Source organism: Muntiacus reevesi, chromosome 5 (genome assembly GCF_963930625.1).
Source record: "Muntiacus reevesi chromosome 5, mMunRee1.1, whole genome shotgun sequence".
NCBI lineage: Eukaryota > Metazoa > Chordata > Mammalia > Artiodactyla > Cervidae > Muntiacus > Muntiacus reevesi.
In genome coordinates this window covers 105,232,007-105,253,277 of record NC_089253.1, presented here as the reverse complement: position 1 = coordinate 105,253,277, position 21,271 = coordinate 105,232,007, and the positions used below count along the sequence as shown (strand labels likewise).

At 38.1% G+C, this 21,271-nt stretch overlaps 1 protein-coding gene across 4 annotated transcripts in view; it reads right to left on the bottom strand.

The window, feature by feature from the left end:
* RASAL2 (RAS protein activator like 2) overlaps positions 1-21,271 on the bottom strand; it is a 383,638-nt gene that overhangs the window by 175,135 nt on the left and 187,232 nt on the right. For all 4 annotated transcript variants that reach the window (XM_065936113.1, XM_065936114.1, XM_065936111.1 and 1 more), the window contains exon 2: positions 11,664-11,791. In XM_065936113.1, coding sequence (XP_065792185.1) covers positions 11,664-11,791 — 128 coding nt within the window. The remainder of the gene's footprint in view (positions 1-11,663; positions 11,792-21,271) is intronic.

Sequence of the window (21,271 nt, the reverse complement as noted above, 5' to 3'; positions counted from 1 at the left end):
CTTTCAGGAAGCTTTTCTTTAAAAAAGAAAACTGAAAGATCTGGAAAGGTGAGTATGTAAATGAGCTTTCATGAAGTATGTACAAATCACATCCAGGTGTGTGTCTGCTTGGGGAGCTTGGAACACAAAACAAGACACCCACGTAAGTTAAGATTCTTTCACATCAGAAACCAGCGCACGAGTTCCAGTTCTGTCCAGCGTTCAATAAGGTAATGGAAATACAGCCAACCAGAAAGATTTCGCTCCAAAATTCTCGTAAAAGAAGGTTTTGTTAGATAAAAGTAGTAAAATCATCCAAATTTTCTCCAATTTTAGAAGCAAGCACCTAGAGATAGTTAATACAATACTATCTGTAGACATTTTCAGTAAAAACATACAGATACTCGCATAAAATGGCATATTTTTTCCACAAGTGAGACTAATTTTTGAAATCCTAAAAAAATATTTTTTTTCTCGCGCAATTTTTCTTTCTGATTGTACATATGGAATGAGAACGACAAATGGTATAAACGATGTCTAATGCCATTAACTATTTTCTAATTTACACACCAGTCATCATTGTGAAGTAATGCGATCGCTCTGAGTTCCTTTTTCTTCCCCCAGTTTTGGTAACTGCAAAAAACCAAGTCATCTTACTTTGGGAGAAGGGCAAAAGTTTTTCTCAGTGAGCCTTGATTAGTAACCTCTGTCGGAATGAAGAATAGTGTTCATAATATCTTAAATAGTTTGGCAAACTATGTCAGGAATTATGGTACCAAGGCCTCAGAATCATGCCCCCGCCCCTCACTCAAATGGACACTGACCGCCCTTATCTGAGTTTCAGGCTCAATTACAAAAAGAGGAAGTTACAGAGAGAAAAACAAGAACTGGCTTGGGCCAGCTAGGCCCAAGCTGGCAGAAGACCTGATCTCCAGGGGACCTTGATCTTCATTATACGCTCACTGTTGATGTATCAGCAAGCTAAACGACACGCCCAGAGCGCCAGGACCATTGGCAATCGCCGTGGCAACTGGAAAAGTCCATACAAGGACTGAAAAGGGGTGCCGCCTCAGCTCTGTGTGCAAACCACACCCTTGTTCTCAGGTATCTCATGAATATTCTTCCTTCTCTTTACTCAATTCTGTCCTTTTTACCTCAACCCTTCCACAGAAATGGTGTCTCCACCTGAATGAGGTTGAGAAGCTGATTTGCGAACTACATTCCCACAAGTCTATTTCTTTGGTCACTGAATAACTATGTGCCATTCTATTCTCAGCACCAGTTTCGCTATTATTGGTTGTGTGAATCTGAGTGGGAAAAAGAACCTCCTCGACCAAGACCCCTTGGCCTAGATTAGGACCCCGCTGTGGGTGCAGGCAACCAATTCGGCAACAATTAATCATAGTCTCTGATTCTTATGGCTCCAATATAGACATTTTTAAACAAATTTCAATAATGACTAGCATTAGGTTCCTACCACACACAAGGCTAAGGAATTTACATGTGTGACATTATGAGGGAGCTATTATTATTATTATCCCCTTTTTACAGATGATGAATAATTTATTTCTCCAGGTGATTACTATGGGCACATCAATTGATCCAGCAAAACTGGGACAGATATGAGCTTAAGTGTATCTGCTTCCTGCTTTGCCTCAGTAACTCAAGTCCTATGACTGGGTCAAGGGGACGATACCAAAGGAAGTTTTCTTTGCATTACTGAGTCTGAAGAGCAAAATTCTCATGTCTTCATAAGGACTGAAAATTTTCACACTTTATAAGACTAAAAATTCCCTGTTTCCTCATTGCCATAACTACAGTTACTGCTAGTGGAATTAAGAAAAGTAAAATTCTAAAACATAAGGGGATATCAGATAATAGCATCAATAAAGACATTAACTCTTCCAAAACCTCTGTAATAGAAAACTTTATGAACAGTAATCTAAGTCATCTGCCCCTTTCAGGATGGAAATGATCTCTACTTAAATAATTAAAAGAGTAGCGCCCAGAGGTTAAATAGCCCCCTCCTAGTAGGGAAGGTAAAAATGTATCCTCTACCCGCCTTAGGACAGAATGGAGGGAAATTTGGGGGGGGGGGGGGGAGTAGTTCGGATCTTTGAACAAACAGATGAACCTAAATAAACAGAACTATTTGTGCAATAGTTCCCCCAAAATGCCTGTTATCTGAATTAATGAAGACCTAAGCCACAGAGAAAAAAGGAGTTATTTTTTATATTTTAGGAGGGAATGACCTGCAATCTTTTCTGTGGAAATTCACAAAGGCAAAGGAAAAAGAAAGACATGGTTTCTATTATCACATACTTTATCTGTATCATATCTAAGAAAAGAATAAATAAAATATATCAAGCATCTTATTTGGGCCTAAATGTCACTCACAATTATATTCTCAAAGTTTCAGTGCAGACTTTTCTTTTTCCACAGTTGAAACTTAAAATATGATGAGTGATTTTATTCACAGCATTGCTCTCAAGTTGAGGACATTTCTGACTCAATATAAGGGAGAATAGTGTTTACTTTTATTCTAAATGTGTTTCTTAAGAATCATTTCCTTTTACAACACCATTGATTTGCTTCTTACATAAATTATCCTTTTAAAGATATCGACCTGCTTCTTAAAAGTTAGAGGTATAATATTTCAAGTATCTTCAAATGAACTAAGCAAGAGTTTTACAAATCTCAGCCATACAGCCAAAGAAAATTAGTTTTTAAAAAGACAGTTTTAAAAAACAATTTTTTCCGTTCCAATTGTCCTAATTTAGCTTACTAGTTCACATTTACTTGTATACTGAATTACCCTAAAAATTGGGTATCTTTCAGGTTCTATAACATGAGAGAAATTTTTATCTTTTTTTCAACCTCTCTTGGCTTATATTGTGCATCTTCTGAAATTTCTTTTTCTTCAAGGAGAGTGGTGACCACCACTGTCTTTGGCTGCCTATTGTCCAATGTTTGAAAAATAATAGCTGTTATGTGTATTTCTTAGCCCAGTCTTGTATTGTTTGCAATGGGAGGGCTAGTCTTGTACCAACTACTCCATCAAAGCTGGTGCCAAAGGCTTCCGATTCTCTCTTATCCAAACTACTAATATGGTCTCTTTGTTGGTGATATTCTGCCCCTTAAATCTGTCCTGAATGTGGGTTAACAGAGAATTTCAAAAATGCAATCACAACCATGTCATTCTGAGGCTTAACGGCCTTCAGTTGCTCTCCTTTGCAGTGGTTTTCAAAGAAGAGGTGGTATGCTCATATGTGGATGTGAACTGCTTCAGTTCAGTTCAGTCGCTCAGTTGTGTCCAACTCTTTGCGACCCCATGGACTGCAGCATGCCAGGCCTCCCTGTCCATCACCAACTCCCGGAGTTTACCCAAACTCATGTCCATTGAGTTGGTGATACCACCCAACCATCTCATCCTCTGTCATCCCCTTCTCCTCCTGCCCTCAATCTTTCCCAGCAACAGGGTCTTTTCAAATGAGTCAGTTCTTCGCATCTCTGCTTCAACCACACTCTAATCTGGAGTTTACCCGCTGTACAGGGCTTCTAAGTAAGCTTTTCTACCAAGGAAGTGTTGTTCTGCTAAAAGCGTCTTAAAACTACTATCTTACAGAGTGAATACAAGTTCCTGATATAGTATACCAGGTTTTCCACAATCTGGCCACTGTTTGGGTATCCAGCTTCGCACTTTACATTCTAGGAACACCAATTTGCTTGCGTTTCCCTAACATATTCCCTATGTTGTAGTTCAGTGCCTTTGCTGAGTTTGTTCTCTCAGTCTGAAAGATTTTTTTCTCAATTTCTTCTCTATTCCATACATGCCAGGTCAACTCTGATCCACCCTGAGACCTAGGACAGGCATATAGGAGCCTTCCCTTCTGTCAATCCCCTAAGGGCAGGTTAGGGCACATCTCCTGAGATTTCTCCAATAACAGATCTTTCTCTGCCACTATACTTATACATGGGATCATAATTATTCATCGGTGCAACTGATTCCACCTAAGTTAACAGCTTTACTCACCAGTCGATTCGCAAACCTTAAAATAGTTACAACTCACAAATGAATAAATGAATATTTGATAGGTAGACATGGGGGCCATTTTAGGCAAACGAAAAATATAACATCAGCCAAGAAGTTGGTAAACATACTATTTTTTTTTTAACTTTTGGAACCCGGTGTTAGTCAATTTAAGTAGAGCCTCTTAAGGCGGAGAAGTGGGAGAAAATACCAAAATATATTATAACCACATGGGAGGGCTTTAATACCAGGCCATGCATAATTCAGGAAGCACTGGGAAACCATTCAAGATTTTAGATCAGAGGAATAGTGGTCTCTTAATTGGTCTGTCTCCTTCCTATCTTTCCCTCTTCCAATACATCCCACAGATTAATATTCGTAACACATAACTCTGACCCCCTTCCTCTCTTAAGCTTCCTTTGGTAATTGGCCATTGCCAGCAGCATCTTAATGACAACAGACTATAGTCCTTTAGAATAAATAGATTTTTTTCTTTTATTCTATCCAGTTTATGTGTGCTATTAATCAAATGCCATTTTAAAATTATTTATCCTATTCCCACAACTAAATTTGGTACTAGGGAGAGAGGAAAGAATTGTGTCTTATTCTCTGTAACTCTGAACCGTGAATTCACATACAGGGGCACATTATGTATCTGCTGAATAACTTAAAAGCAGCTCTGAAAGAAATATGCCATGGGTAGTTTACTCCAAGATAAATAACACTTGATTTTAGTTATTTGAACAAAGTCTAACTGCTATTTTCATCAATATATCTAAGTGTAAATACTGCTTTCTGAAAGGAAGAAAAATATTTTTTAAATACTTTGAAATTGCATTATTACTACTTTGAAACCTTTACACTAGCATCCCAGCTTTTAAAATTTCAGATATAGAAAGCAGAGTTTGAATGAAGAAAAAAGGAGCCGTTCTTAATGGCTTGTTACTGCCAAAAGAAAGAAACTCAGAAATTAAGCTTTCTTTTGTACTTTTGTATTGGTTGCACTCTGGGGGGTGGGGGTGGGGTCATGATTGTCTTCTCTACCATTTCCCTCAGCTCCTTAATCTCTAGTTTACTTGGTCTTATCTCTTGCAAGCAAAATGGAATTCAAACGGCCTCCTACATCCTCTTTGAACCATGCTGGTGCCAAGCCAGCTGGGGCCTATCCTGGCATCCAGGCAGGGAAGTATATTTCATAACACATAAGCAATGTCTGTTTGGAACAATTTGCATGAAGCAATTTACTGAATCAGTGAATCATTTCTCAAGGTGATATTCCTGACAGACTTCTCTCTCAGCATTCTGCCCAGGTCTATCCTTCTACTACCTTTCCAATCAGGTAACTTGGTATATTCAGCACGCTTCCCAGTACATCCCTCCCCATTCTGTTTCCACTGCTGACAGGAAACATGCAGAGTTAACAGAGAGCATTAAGAGATCCCACATACTGAATACATGAGTGATACTAGACTAATATAATCCTCCCACATTCCAACAGTGTCTGGCTAAGGATTCAGTTTAAACCCTTACAGAACCCTCTTACTTGATCTTATTAACACAGCGATAAACACCCCCATGATCAGTTAGTTGATTAAGGTTTAAAAGAGCTTTTTAGGATAATTTTGGCAGGAAATTCTTTAAACTCCTTGTTTCAAGGAATTGTGAATTGTTCAACACAAAACTCCAAGGATAAGAGTTATATTCCTCATGATCGTGTGGGTGGAATTTAAGAGTGACAGTGTATTCGGGTTCTTCCACTAAAAAAAAAAAAAAAAAAAAAAAAAGGGAGATTTCTAATCTTTTCTTACCATAAAATTAACAGAATGTTAAATAAAATTCAAGCAGCAGGTAAAACTATGCCTTAACATTTTCTTATTCTAGAGACTTAATCCAGTTTTTCCTACTTAATAATGGTAGAACACACCTGTCTCAAGACATTAAACTGTTTCTGTAAACTTGTCATTCCTTACCTGGTCTATTGCAGTAACATAACTCATCTATTTCCTTCCAATCCCTTTCACTCAATTTTCAACATGATCAACAGAGTTCCTTTTCTAAGAAGCAAATGTGATGTCATTGCCCTGTTAAATACCTTTCCATGATCCAAATCATTTCCAGAATAAAGTCTAAATTCCTTAGCAAGGCCTTTAAAGAACTTTGTTCTTCACCTCTTGCCAGCTATCCTAGTTTCAAATGGGTTTTAACTTTTAATTTACCTGAATGTGTTCCTAACAAAACTGCATTTTTGCAACCACAATACTGCAACATAATAGGTGCTCAGTAAATAAAGATGGAATTCCACATTCAACAACAGAAAAGCATCTTATGGATTTTTTTCCCCTTTTATTATTCAGTCTTAGAAAAAAAAATATGTTATTACACCTATTGTTGAGAGAAGATTTATCACATAAAAAAGAAAAGACAGAAAGATCGGCTCCTTTCAAACTTAAATTTTAAAAAATGGATATTCAGGAATTAAAAGTTTATAATTTGGCTTTTTCAAAATTCATTCAACTAATATTTGTTGAGAATTTACCTATGTGTCAGGAACTGTTCTAAGCACTGAGGGGTGCCATATTGAACAAAACAGACAAAACCCCTGCCTTAGGAAAGCGCAACCCACTCCAGTGTTCTTGCCTGGAGAATCCCGTGGACAGAGGAGCCTGGCAGGCTACAGTCCATGGGGTCACAAAGAGTCAGACATGACGGAGCAACTAACATTTTCAAGAGCTTATATAAAAGAGACAATAAGCATGATAAATTATATAACATTTTAGAAGGTGGTAAATAGTACAGGAGAAAAAAACAAGATTCAGGTAACTAGATCAGAATTTCTGAATGGAGATACAGGGAGGGGTTGTAATTTTAACTAATTTGGTCAGAGTAGCCATACCGAGCAAGTGATATACAAGCAAAGAGTTGGAGAAGGTGAGAAAGTAAGTCATGCAAATATCTGACAGAAAAGTCACGGCTAAGGTCTCAAGGTAGGAACATGCCTGATGTGCTTAAAACACAGACAAAGTCATATCCAAGTGAAGGTGTATAATGGGCAGGTTGATACATCAGTCAAGAAAAGAGTTGTGTTGACTTAAGACATACAATTAAGATCATCAGCTTTAGAGGGTTATTTGAAGTTATAAGATTGGATGAGATTCCTAAAGAAGTGAAGTTCATGGACTGAACTCCATAGCACTCTCTTGTTGAGATCTGGAGAGCAGGAGAGAAATCTCCAAAGATGACCCAGAAGGAACTGCCAGAGAGACAAGGTGCAAACTAAGGGAGCACAGTGTCACGGAAAGCAACGTGAAGAAGGTGGTTCTAAGACAAGGACTGCGTGACCAACTGCATTAAATGCCACCAACTTAAAGATTAGGTAAGACAAGAAGTGAGAAGTGAATTTAGCACTTGTGGAGGTCACCACTGCATTTAGCAATGTGGAGGTCACCAGTGAGCTAAACAAGCACAATTTTCACAAAGCGGCGAAGGTCAGAGTGTGAATGAAGTAGGTTTAAGAGAGAATGGGAAGAGAAGAATTAGAAACAAAGCGGCTAGAAGTTTTTAAAAGTTTTTGCATGAAGAGAAGCAGAGAAAGGGACGGTAAGTGGAGACAGAAGTGAGATTAGCAGGCTTATTTTTTTCTTTTAAGATGGGAGAAATAATAGCATGCTGATGTGAACAATCTAGCAGAGAGCAAAGAGTTGAAGATGTAAAAGAAATAAGGGAGAACTGCCAGTGAAATCTTCTTGAATAGACAAGAATGGGCACAGGGAGGGGCTGACAGCTGGACCCTGGGCAATCCAACCACACTGGAAAGAGGGAAATCAATGTATAAGGAAATAGTTGCTGGTGGATGTGTAGACATAGTAACAGAGTTCTCTTGAGTGCCTGAATTTTCTTAATGAAATAAGCAGCAAAATAACAGCTATAAGTGAGGGTAATAGAGAAACATAGAGAAGGAGTCAGAATATAAGAGGAAATGTAAAAAAACCATCTCAGAAATCATTCTGGATTGTGCTACTCAAAGTATAGTCCAAGGTCCTGTACTGTTGTTTTGTTGTACAAGTTGTTTGTTTAAACAATTTAACAACATAGAAATTAAGAAGTGTGCTTTATGTTACCAGTAGATTCATCTCATTTTACAGCACGCTCTCCATAAACATGTACAATTTTTGTAATTCTATTTCTGCTTATTATGACTATTACTGAACTGCAATTTCATTTTTTTGTTAAATCTAATAAAAAATTTGGACTTAGACTTTTGTCTTTTTAAAATTTCATTTTGCTTCACAATTCATATTATTGTGTTTTTTTATTCATGATGAGGTAGAGAAAAAATTGGTCCCTCATCACGCATATATTGAGAAGGACGAGTCCAGGAGAGTTGGACAGTAATTAGACTAGGAAATGTTTTGTGATTGCCAAGGAGCATTAGAGGCTCACATGAGGTTTGCAGCCATTAGTTAAAAACTGTCAGTGTGGTGGAGTGATTCTCTCCAGACATATTATGCTGCGTGGAAGCAGAGCAGGATAGATGAGCAGCAGGATTTAACTGACCTATCACATTGCCAAGTGAATAAGAGATGATGCAAAAGGGGACGGGGGCAGCAAGGAAATAGTATGCAAAGATTAAAATAAGTGATCATGGAATTCAAGCTGGATGAAGAGGGAAGAAAGGGAAGCAGAGGTATGAGGGGCAGAAAAGTGACAAGATCAATGGCCCATAGGTCCCGAAAGGATTGAAAAACTGTTGGCAAAAAGGATGAGTCAGAAAGATCATAGGTGACGGTCAAATAGTAAGACACGAACAATTGAGAATGTGAAGAAGCTGTAGCAATGAGGCGAAAAGATTCTTGGAGAGGAGGAGTTTGGGAAACTTAGAGCCGGTGTGTTGAGGGGGTCATCTCTGCAGACACTGGAATCCTCTCAAGTGAAGGCAGGAGTAGTGCTGGGGATAATGAGGATGAGTCAGGAGCTAAAATCAATGAGAAGTGAGGAGAAATGACGGTGGGGGGTGGGGCTAGAAGATGACTCCATAGGGGAACAGGGGGTGAACAGCCAGGAGGCAGCCATGAAAGGCACAGGATGCCTACCACAGGCAGCACGGTATGAAGGCCACGAGAGGAAAACGGCCATCACCTGACAGGCCTCACACAAGGCAGGGTCCTCAGAGAGCTACAGGTGCTCAGGAGACCTAGAATCCAGGAACTCCTTCAGAGAAGGGGTGAAAGAGAGAGCTGATGTGACTGGTGAGGGACTATGAGTTGCAGAGGGTCTAGTGAAAGGGTTTCAAGAGGTGGGAAAGGATGAGGGGAAGGCAGAGACAGAAAAGGGGATTTACAGAGTCACGTGGCGAGTAGCAGACAAGGGCTCCCCAGATGGCTAGGGCTACTCTTGATGGCTAGCATGTTGATGTCTGGTAGAAACCAAAACAATACCATAGCACAATTATCCTTCAATTAAAAATAAGCAAATTTTTTTTAAAAAGGGATCGAGTATGTAAGAAATCATTTTAGAAATCATCATTCCTCATGGACAGCTATTTTATGGGACTAAAGGGGGTCCAAGTCTGGATTACTCAATTGATCAGCAATATTTAATCCATGGGTTACATCATGGTTCTCTATAAGGCATGCTCCTGACCTTGTGCTATGTATCTTTAGGCTATGTGGTTCCTTCCAGTACTAAACTGAAGTAGGTAAGGGCAAAAAGATGGTAAAAGATACGTGCATGTCACTCCACACTAATAGCTCTGATAAAAGGCTGCTGACAGAGTTGATTGATTTAAATGGGCATTCTGAATTATCTGTTTATTCAGATTGGATAATTAGAAATATTCTATACTAATATTTATCCTACCAATTTTTATTATGTAGCTACTAAATAGAAATAAAACAACATGTACTATTCTGTTCCAGAAAGGGCTGACCTTTATTGAATTATTTTAATAAAATCAAATTTAATTATATTACAAGACTGGAAAAGGGTCACAGGTAGGGAAATGGTAACAAAAGTAAGGGATATTTTCCAGACTAGAGAAAAAGAATAACCAAGTTCATAGAGGGCACATTAGCCAGGCCCTTGCAAGTAAGTACCGCCTATGAAAAGATGAAAATCGAAATTGCTTTATTGGTATGACCTTGCCTTTACAATGTTAAAGAATGCTGAGTAGGAGAAGAGATGGGAAAGAAAAGGTACAGAGGGGGAGGAGAGAGAGACGAGAAGAGGGTATAGGGATCCACAGATAAGAATTAAAAAATGTATTTTTTGTGCTTTGCTTCAACTGAATTCACTTTTCCGGAGGGATGACTTATGGAATTAATATTCTACTTAATGGCTTTCTAGTAATTTATATATGTTTTTGGCAATTAATCTTTCTCCTTCATTGAATGAGATCCCTTCTTCTCTTTTCCTCCCCATTATCCCTCTTCTTTGTAAAGATCATACTCATCATTTTTTTATGCTGTGGAAGTTGGAAGCAAGATGGTTTTCTGGTCCTAACAAGTCAACCATCTGATAAATCATCAAGAGGCAAACGAATTACTGGATGTGGGAGAATTTGCACACTGTAACAGTTTGAGGAGTAAAGTAATAATGGAATATACGTAAGTTCAAGGGTTTTTTTACTTAGAAGCACAGAAAATTTACCTAGACCTCAATGCCTGGACTTGGTACATTCTGTTTCTCCAGATCTATTCTTTGCCTTTCTCTCTCTTGCTGTGCTTTAGGAAACAGATTTCTGGAACACATCAAAAGCAATCTTTTCCTTTGGCTTTAAGTTAGGTTTGGCCGGTAGGTAACTCTGGCAAGAAATCAGAAAGCAGGCATGTTTGTTCTCCAGTGCTTCCTCCCTGCTGGCCATTTTTGTTTTGGTAGAGGTTGTGTTTTCTTGTGTACAGCCATAGCTACTGTCATCGGCCCTCTTGTGCAACTGCAGTTCTCCGGGTTCCAGAAGAACTGCTCCTTTCCCTTGCCCTAAAGGTCCAGGGTGATAACTGCTTTAATGTGTACTTTATCACCCTCTGGTGGGTCCCTTTTGCTGCCATACCTCTGTATACTCCCTTAGTTAAACTTCTTTCAATTAATCTGCTGACTGTGCCATTTGTTACTTGTAAGAAGCAAGATTGATATAATTTCTAATAGCTGTGCTGGGCTTAGTTGCTCAGTCATGTCCGACTCTGGGCGACCCCGTGGACTCTTGCCCACCAGCCTCCTCTGTCCACGGGGATTCTCCAGTGCCAAGCTCTCCTCCAGGGGATCCTCCCAACTCAGGGGTCGAACCCAGGTCTCCTGCATTGCAGGTGGATTCTTTACCACCTGAGCCACTAGGGAAGCCCTTCTAATAGCTAGAATGATATAATTTCAGGGCCAGGTCTACACAATCCAACCCATTCTCATTCCACATTACTCAACTCAATATCTCTTTCACTATTCCATAGTGAATATCCAGCCCGGTCTTGTTGAAGTCACTGCTTCGTGACAATCATGTATTCATCACGATGACACTGGCAGCACTTTGAAACCACTTAAGAGTCTCCATTCATAAAGCCTCCATTTTCATAAGTGTAACTTATCAAGATGCGAATTTAAAACTAGACTATTTTAGGAATTTGGTCAGAAAAGGGAAGTAGCTTTTCTCAGTAACATCCCACCTCACCTCCTTCTCCTTGTTGAGCAACACCAGCTGGCTGTCTGTGAGGATGCAGTACTTCCGCTCCCATGTGGTCGTGTCGGTGTAGGGTGACTGGCCACAAGACAGACGGTGGGTGGGTGGCCCTTTCACATCTGTGTGACAGACACAAAAACAAAAGTGACAAATCACCACCATGCTTGGTAAATTCACATTTCAAATGGAAGATGCTTCAAAATCAAGGGAGGCGGTCTAAACATAAACCTAAATAGTTAAGTTGAAAAGTTAAAATTCCTCTCAAGAAAATATAAACAGTTTTTGACAGAGGGACGATTTTGCCCTATAGTCTGCAAAAAAAGAGGGCTGAAACACTTTGGGAAGAATTGTTAGTACAAATTTGACATGGTAATCACCAGTGTACATGCACTAAAATAATGGGAGATCACTTCAGGGCAAAACCAGTTATCATTCAAAAGAAAGATGTGGGGGTGACTCAGAGACAGGAACAAAGGATAGATATCTTTTGGAAGAAGATGCTGCTTGCCGCATGTACACTCAAGAGTACTGCTGAGCTTGGATTTAAAGAGTGAAGTTATTGGCAGCCTACATCTTCAAAATGGCTTTATTTTTGGTCAGTTTTAAGATTTTAGAACTGGTTAAACTATAGCATCATATTACCACTAGAGGCCAGTAAGATCTTAACAACAGAGACGATCTAAACATATTACCATCAAGTCTCTTATGGTGGAGGCATACAATGTAATATCAAAGTTAAATGTCTCAACTCTTCTAAGAGTCTCATAAGTGGAAGTTTGTATCCCTTGACCCCCTTCACCCATCTCACCCACCATCCTCTTGGAGATCATCATGCTGTTCTCTGTACTTGTGAGTTTTGTTTTGTTTACTTTGGATTTTAGATTCCACATATAAGTGACATCACACAGTATTTGTTTTTCTCTGACTTATTACATTTAGCATAATACCTTCAAGGTCTATCTATGTCATCATAAATGGTAAGATTTCATTTCTTTTTCAATGGCAGAGTAGTATGCTATTCATTCACCAATGTGCACTTGGGTTGTTTCTATTTCATGACTATTGTAAATAATGACACAATGAACACAAGGATGCATATAGCTTTTCCAATTAGTGTTTTCATGTTCTTTGGATAAATATCCAAAAGTGAAATTGTTGGGCTGTATGGAGAAGGAAATAGCAATCCAGTCCAGTATTCTTGCCTGGAGAATTCCAGGGACAGAGTGGGCTCCTGTCTATGGGGTCGCACAGGGTTGGACATGACTGAAGCAACTTAGCGGCAGCAGCAGCATGGTAGTTCTATTTTTAATTTTTTGAGGAACTTCTAAACTGTTTTCCATAGTGGTTGCACCAGTTTATATTCCTACCAACAGTGCACAAGGGATCCATTTTCTCTACATCTCTGTCATCACTTATTATTTCTTGTCTTTTAGAAAATAGCCATTCTCATTGGTGTGAGGGATATCTCACTGTGATTTTGATTTGCATTTTTCTGATGATCAGGGAAGCTTGAATACATTACATATGTGTTGTCCATCTATTATGTTTCTTTGGAAAATTTTCTGTTCAGATCCTCTGCCCCTTTTTCAGTGAGATTGCTGTGAATATTCTTTGTTTGTTTTTTACTCAGTTGTATGAGTTCTTCATATATTTTGGGTATTAACTCATCAGATATATGATTTATAAATATTTTCTCCAGTTCAGTAGGTTGCCATTTCATCTTATTGATGGTTTCCTTTGCTGTGCAGAAGCTTTTTATTTTGATATAGTCCTGTTTGTTTATTTTTGCTTTCTATTTTTTTGCCTTTGCTTTAGAGGTGAGATCCAAAAAAATCACTTCAAAAAATTTTTAATATGAACTGTTTACTCATTTGGGCTATTGAAAAACTTGAAACATATCTTAACTATAAGTGTGTATTAGATTCATTGAGTAAAAAGCTTTTATGATGTTTCAAGATATATCAAAAGATCTTTAGCCATGAAGGACTAACTCCTCTCAGGAATACAGTGTAGGAAACATTTAAAATACATTACTTATTACAATTTAGTTATTACACTAGAGGAGCACTTCAAACTGAAGAAATTCAAAAACAAATGCCCATGAGTGCAGGAGAGTTGTAAATATCAATAATATTTTATCTATTTTATCTATTAGGTGAGAGTCTTCATTACTATTACTTTTACTATTACTCTACTATTACTATTACTTTCCATAGACTTTTAGCCTTTCTATCACAGGATGATAGGTATTCCTGGTACTGACCGACTTCAAGGAAATTCAGATGATTTCCTAGATGTTTTACGCTATAATTACTCAAATGTGCATAACTATAGGTGATGATCTGCACAAAGTAAACAGGTCAGTATTCAGGGCATCAGGTGTATGCATGCCTCTCTTCTTAATCCCCACATATGTCCAACATTGGCATCAGTGCTCTTTCTGGCTAACTTCACTGCTCTCTAAAAGTCTATCTAAACTTGTTGCTCGGCATGTTTGGGGAGCTCATCAATTACCCTCCAAAATAACCAAGATCCAAGAACCAATAATGTTACCAGCTTGGCCTGACATGTTTCCTGATTTTTAGAAGTTCACCTTCTTTCCTTTCCCCCTTGTTTTCCTGCTTCTACCTCCTGCGAACTTCGCACACCTGCTGCATCGGTAGCTTCTCCGTTCCCACACCAACTCTCTCCTACCTTCAACTCTTTCACTTCAAGCATTTAAAGTTTTGTTTATACTTCAAATTTTCCTAAAATTATCACAAAAGGCTTTAAAGGAATTAATCCAGTAATTCTTGGCAGATAAAGGGTTCTTGCCTGAATTTAAACGCCATGTCAAAGCTGATTTTCTTCACACGATTTGAATAAACAAACGGGTTACATTTTTACCACAAGGCAGACCTATTTTTAGAGTCAAATACCAAGATCACTTCAACAGAGAGGGATGCACCTACTTTATGTAGAAATGTGGTGGTTTTGTGGCCTAGACAAGTTTTCATTCAAATGACTAACCTTCTTATATAAGTTGGCCATGGATGACCTAAACTGCCCCTTGCAATTTAATCTGAATCTTATGATCCACACTGGGCAAGAAGATATTGATAGGCTCTGTCCATAAAAACTAGAATATGGAAAACTATATTATAGCAGGAAACCCAGGTTTCCTGACAAAATATAAATCTGCCACCAGCACTGAATTTAAGAAAACCTGAATTATCTCCCCTGTGTCAACCTGAGTAATTATCTTACAGGCTCCCTTAAAGTTCTCCCCTTCTCCAACTTGAGCTTTGCTCCTAGTTTCTTCATGCTATTGTGAAACAAGACAATGTCTCATAAAGCATGTTGGGGACCCTGAATTACTCCTCTCCAGTGTAGAATGAAATAGGAAGCAGTACTTCCACATGTTAGTTTTACTGTCTGTCTAAATTATGAGGTTGATTAGCCATGTCATACATTTTATAGTTTCACATTTTTTCCTACTATCTATGGTCCGCACTAAAAGAAAAAAAACAAGAAGTCAGAATAAGTGGTATTTTTTGTTCTCTTTTAGCATTTCTGGATTAAGGTTTAAAGGGCATTTTAAGTAACAATCTAAATCAGATATTTTTAAAATCTTATAAATTTAATTTATTCATTCTACTGTGTCCTCATTTCCATAGCTAAATGAAGGTTTAATAGTACACTTGTAAAGCCTGTTTACTGAGACTACATTAAACTCAGGACAAACCCACATTATTGCCTTATTTCACTTTATCAAGTCTATCAATCCCTCCCTCCCTCCCACTCTCCCTCACTCCCACCCTCTTTTTCTCTGGCTCTCTTGACATATTTCTAATTTCTCACTTTCAATTGCACTTAGTATCTAAAATTCACTACTGAATAGGGTAATAACTTTAGAATTACAAATAATCTTAACAGCAAAACTGGAAGGAAATTTTAGATTTGCGCTGTCTATGGGGTCGCACAGAGTCGAACATGACTGAAGTGACTTAGCAGCAGCAGCAGCAGTCCAATTCCTGTAAGGATACCAATGATATCGGATGCTACCCTTATTACAAAAACTGAATAATTTTAGAAACATTAAAAAGAATCAGCAGTTACACAATGAACCCCATTGGAAAGTACTTCTTTGAGACTAGATATTATCATGTAGACTAATAATTTCCAAAATCTTTGATCTCATGATTCCTTTACACTTTAAAAATTGAGGACTTCAAAGCATTTTTTGTTTATTTGTTTATGTGGGCTATATTTATCAATATTTACCACACTAGAAATTAAAACTAAGAAATTTTTAAAATATTTATTCATTTAACAACAAGAACAAACCTACTGCGTGCTAACATAAATAACACATTTTTGATGAAATGCAACTATTTCCCAAAACAAAATAATTAGTGAGAGGAGTGACAATATTTGAAGTTTTGCAAGTCTCTTTCAAATCTGTATATAGAAGACACCTGGGTTCTTATATTTGTTGTGATATTTAATCTCATGCTTTATGTTGTTTTGGTTTAAGTATAAGTGAAAATCTAAACACACAGATAAACAGTTGGAAAAGGGAAAAAATATTTCAAGTAAGTGTGGGTCATTTTTTCTAATACTATACCAAAAACTAAGAAGCAGCTGCTCCTTAAAAGTAAAATGTGGAACTTGATACCACTTCAAAAAACTTTTCATACTTTGTTAAGTTAAAAATCATTGGTCTACTTTGCCCTTTGAATGGATCCTTTTACCCAAATGCCATGAGCTCAGAAGGTAAAGAATCCACCTGCAATATGGGAGACCTGGGTTCGATCCCTGGGTATAGAAGATCCCCTGGAGGGGGACATGGCAACCCACTTCAGTATTCTTGCCTGGTGAATCCCCCCGGAAGAGGAGTCTGGTGGGCTACAGTCCATGAAGTCACAAAGAGCCGGATACAACTGAGAGGCCAAGCATACGTGACTTAAGGGACACTGTGCATTGATCATTTAGAAAAAAGTGGTTCATTTAGCTTTGCAGTACAGATCTTTGAAACACTGACACTCTTCATTATATAATATCAAAAAAAATCACATTCATTAATCTTCAGAAAGTCTTGATCGTCAGAAAAATCTTCAAGTACTGGAAAGCTGTCAAGCTCCAGGTGGCAGACTCAGGTTTTCCAAAACACTGATCTTTGTTTTTTATCTTAAATTTTACCATCGTCAATAAATAATTTTTCCCCCCTTAAGAGACAGGTTTGTATCTTTTTTTCTCCCCTAAAAAATGACTGACAAATAACCAAGACTGAATAACCTCAGTTTGTCTTTCAGTTGTCCTTTCAAGTAAAAGTGGTGTTCCATGAAAAACAAATGGTAAGTCTAGCTCCCAGATCACTTTCCACTAATACTTTCCCTGGTGATAACTGTCATACTTCAGAATGTAACTTAAGTGTACTTCCCCTCTCATCACACAGAATGTTAAAAAAACATAAACTCCAAAGGCTAATATATAATAAAATTAAAGATTTTCACTGAGTTCTCAAGGATATCCTTAAGGAAAACTGGCTTTCCCGCCCCTACTATGTGTGGCAGAGAAGACTGCATGACTACTGGCATAGCTTGGTGCCACAGGCTGGATTCCTGCAACTGCATCAATAGTTTTGCTTATAACTCCTTTTGTATCAGTGTAAATGTCAACAGAGTACAAACAAACAAATAAACAAAAATAATTTTAACCTCGCAGATCAAGGGAACCCTCAGGTTCTAGGGTCCCACAGACCATACTTAAAAAAATGCTTACATAATAGGAAGGCAATGCAAGATTCTAAGAAAATTTGGCAATAGTTTGTAAGATGAAGTGGGGAAAAGACCAGAGTTCTTATACAATGAGTGGGAGATTAATGTAATGGTCAGGGCGTGGGATGATTAGGGTCATAGACTGGTGACAGTGGAAAAAGAAAGAAAGGGACTATGTGAGTCAAATTTTGAAACAGAAATCAACAACGCTGGTAACTGTCTAGCTGCTTGTGGGGAAAGAACAGCACAAAAGAGCTGAAAGAATAAATAGCAATTAATACAAATACAGATTTATAAATACTCATAAGACAGGTTATATAACTGTAATTCTGCCTGTGTTTCAGCAGAAAAGTTTAAGACAAAGATTTTTCCAAAAAAGGCATACAGAAAATCCAAAAGGGAAACTTAAACTTGAATTTAATTTGAAGGATTCACTGCAATCCATTATGTCCACATCATTTCAAAACAGCATTGAAAATACCATTATATTTTGTCAACCTGTAAACCCAGAAGTCAAACTCTGGGCCTCTTCAAATGCTAATATAAATTTAGTAACTACTTGGCAAAGAAACAACAACTAAAAAACTTCTCTTGTGTGTGTATCCCTTCCTTATACCTTTTCCTCGTACTAGAGAAGGAAGCAAAATAGCCTATCGCATCATTTGATGAAAAAGAGGAACCAAAATGATATGACAGAGCTGGAAATTCCATTAGGCTTATCTCTAAATACCCACAAAGTAATTTTTCTTTTAGAGGGTAAGCATCTTGTCTCTTCCAGACTTTGGGAGCATCTCAGAAAGACTTAAGAGTAGGAGAGTAAATGAAGGGATCTGATAGGAAGCAGAAAGAGGGATAAAGGAGAATGGAAAAGAACAAGTCTATAATCCAAATATGGAGAATATAAAATAAAAAACTGCTTGAGAAATTTTATTTTTGTCTATCATAGCTCTTCAGAAGTTCATCTGAGTTGTTTCTAACTTACATTCATTTACTAAATACAACGTTTTTCAAAATTCTAATATTCTAAATTAAATGCAACTGGTAAAACTTTAAACCTACTTAAAGTTTTGGCCATCCAAAATAAGTTTTACAGAGAACTCTATAAAGAGAAATGTCCAGTTAAAACAACCCTAATGTTTCATTCACTCTCAATAGTTTTTCATTAATTCTCAGAATTAAGTCTCAGAATTGGAGTGACCACTTTTTTATAGAAGCAAAAAAAATCTAAATGACTTTAAAACAGAGCTATTTGCTTAAACTAGCTAAGAACATGTCAATTTCACTAAAAAGACAAAGGGCTATTTTTCGCTTCACCAAAGTGTCCAGAACAGTTTTAGCAGAAGTTCAAGTTTAAATATCATTTATATTAAGAGGTCAACTCCAATCCCAGAGAAAGGCAATGCAAAAGAATGCTCAAACTACCACACAATTGCACTCATCTCACACGCTAGTAAAGTAATGCTCAAATTCTCCAAGCCAGGCTCAGCAATATGTGAACCGTGAACTTCCAGATGTTCAAGCTGGTTTCAGAAAAGGCAGAGGAACCAGAGATCAAATTGCCAACATTTGCTGGATCATAGAAAAAGCAAGAGAGTTCCAGAAAAACATCTATTTCTGCTTTATTTACTATGCCAAAGCCTTTGACTCTGTGGATCACAATAAACTGTGGAAAATTCTTCAAGAGATAGGAATACCAGACCACCTCACCTGCCTCTTGAGAAACCTGTATGCAGGTCAGGAAGCAACAGTTAGAACTGAATATGGAACAACAGACTGGTTCCAAATAGGAAAAGGAGTACGTCAAGGCTGTATATTGTCACCCTGCCTATTTAACTTACATGCAGAGTACATCATGAGAAACGCTGGGCTGGATGAAGCACAAGCTGGAATTGAGATGGTCGGGAGAAATATCAATAACCTCAGATATGCAGATGACACCACCCTTATAGCAGAAAGTGAAGAAGAACTAAAGAGCCTCTTGATGAAAGTGAAAGATGAGAGTGAAAAAGTTGGCTTAAAGCTCAACATTGAGAAAACTAAGATTATGGCATCCGGTCCCGTCACTTCAGTCCTGTCACTTCATGGCAAATAGATGAGGAAACAGTGGAAACAGTAGCTGACTAAAATCACAGCAGATGGTGACTGCAGCCATGAAATTAAGAGATACCGACTCTGGAAAAAAAGTTATGACTAACGTAGACAGCATATTAAAAAGCAGAGACATTACTTTGCCAACAAAGGTCTGTCCGGTCAAGGCTATGGTTTTTCCAGGAGTCGTGTATGGATATGAGAGTTGGACTATAAAGAAAGCTGAGCACTGAAGAATTGATGCTTTTGAACTGTGGTGTTGGAGAAGAGTCTGAGAGTCCCTTGGATTGCAAGGAGATCCAACCAGTCCATCCTAAAGGAGATCAGTCCTGGGTGTTCACTGGAAGGATTGATGTTGAAGCTGAAACTCCAATACTTTGGTCACCTAACGTGAAGGGCTGACTCATTTGAAAAGACCCTGATGCTAGGAAAGATTGAGGGCAGGAAAAGGGGACGGCAGAGGATGAGATGGTTGGATGGCATCACTGACTCAATGGACATGAGTTTGGGTAAACTCCGGGAATTGGTGATGGACAGGGAGGCCTGGTGTGCTGTGGTTCGTAGGGTAGCAAAGAGTTGGACATGACTGAGTGACTGAACTGAACATGTTGTATTTTTTAAAGACAGTTCTTTATTTTTCTGATAAATAATTAAATCGTTGCCCTGCCATAAAACTTTTAAAAATGTGATGTGTGCTTGGCTATCTTCTACAGGCAGTTTCTGCTACAACAGAAAAAAATGTTAGAGATGTCATGTGGAGATGATTTTTAATAATGCCACTAACTGGAGCAGCTGCTCAGTAGCAGCCCACTAGATATTAGAGCTAAATGACCAAATTGTTTCACAAACGTGTTAATGCTGTCTGCTGGAGACCTAGTGAAGCTGCCATCCATTACCGCCATCAATATACTTTGTGACTGTGCTTCACTCTTAAAGGCTGGAAAGGAAACACAAAATCCAACAGTACACTAAAATGAAACCTAATTTTATTTTATCCCCCTGTTACCTTTCCACCCTCCATATTCTGTCAAAATGTCAGAAAATATCCTGTTTCCAGAAGAAACAGACAAAAATTTTCTTAGATTGATAACCATCCAAACACTAAAATGGCTGTCTGTGAAGTCTGCTTTGTCCTGACACACTATGAATCTTTAAGCTGGCAAGTTGAATTACAGTGCATATGGATCAATGGCCCCAGTAGATTTAAGTATGGTCACCCTAGTGAATAATATAGACACTTTTGATAAAATATGTTTAAAGTAAAAAATTAGGACATAAATGTTTACCTTTATGGAAATACAAGTCTTACCATAATTTCCCTATAAGGCCACAACTATTTGTTGAAATGAATTTACATTGTCTTTTAACCTAAGCTAACTATTTTATTTTCCTTCTCAATGAGGAAGGCTTAATTTTCATGCTACTTGATCACTTGTGTCTAGTCAGGAAATCCCTTATGATCACTGTCACCCTTTTAAAAAGAGAGGACAAGTAAGAGATAATAAAGGATTCTGGTGGATTATTTCCTTTGAGTTTCAAGGGCTTCCCTGGTGGCTGAGTGGTAAAGAATCTGGCAGCAAATGCAAGAGACCCAAATTCGATCCCTGAGTCAGGAAAATCCCCTGGAGAAGGAAATGGCAACCCACTCCAGTATTCTTGCCTGGGAAATCTCACAGATAGAGGGGTCTGGTGGGCTACAGTCCATGGGGTCACAAACAAGTCAGACACGACTGAACGACTAATCAACAGCAC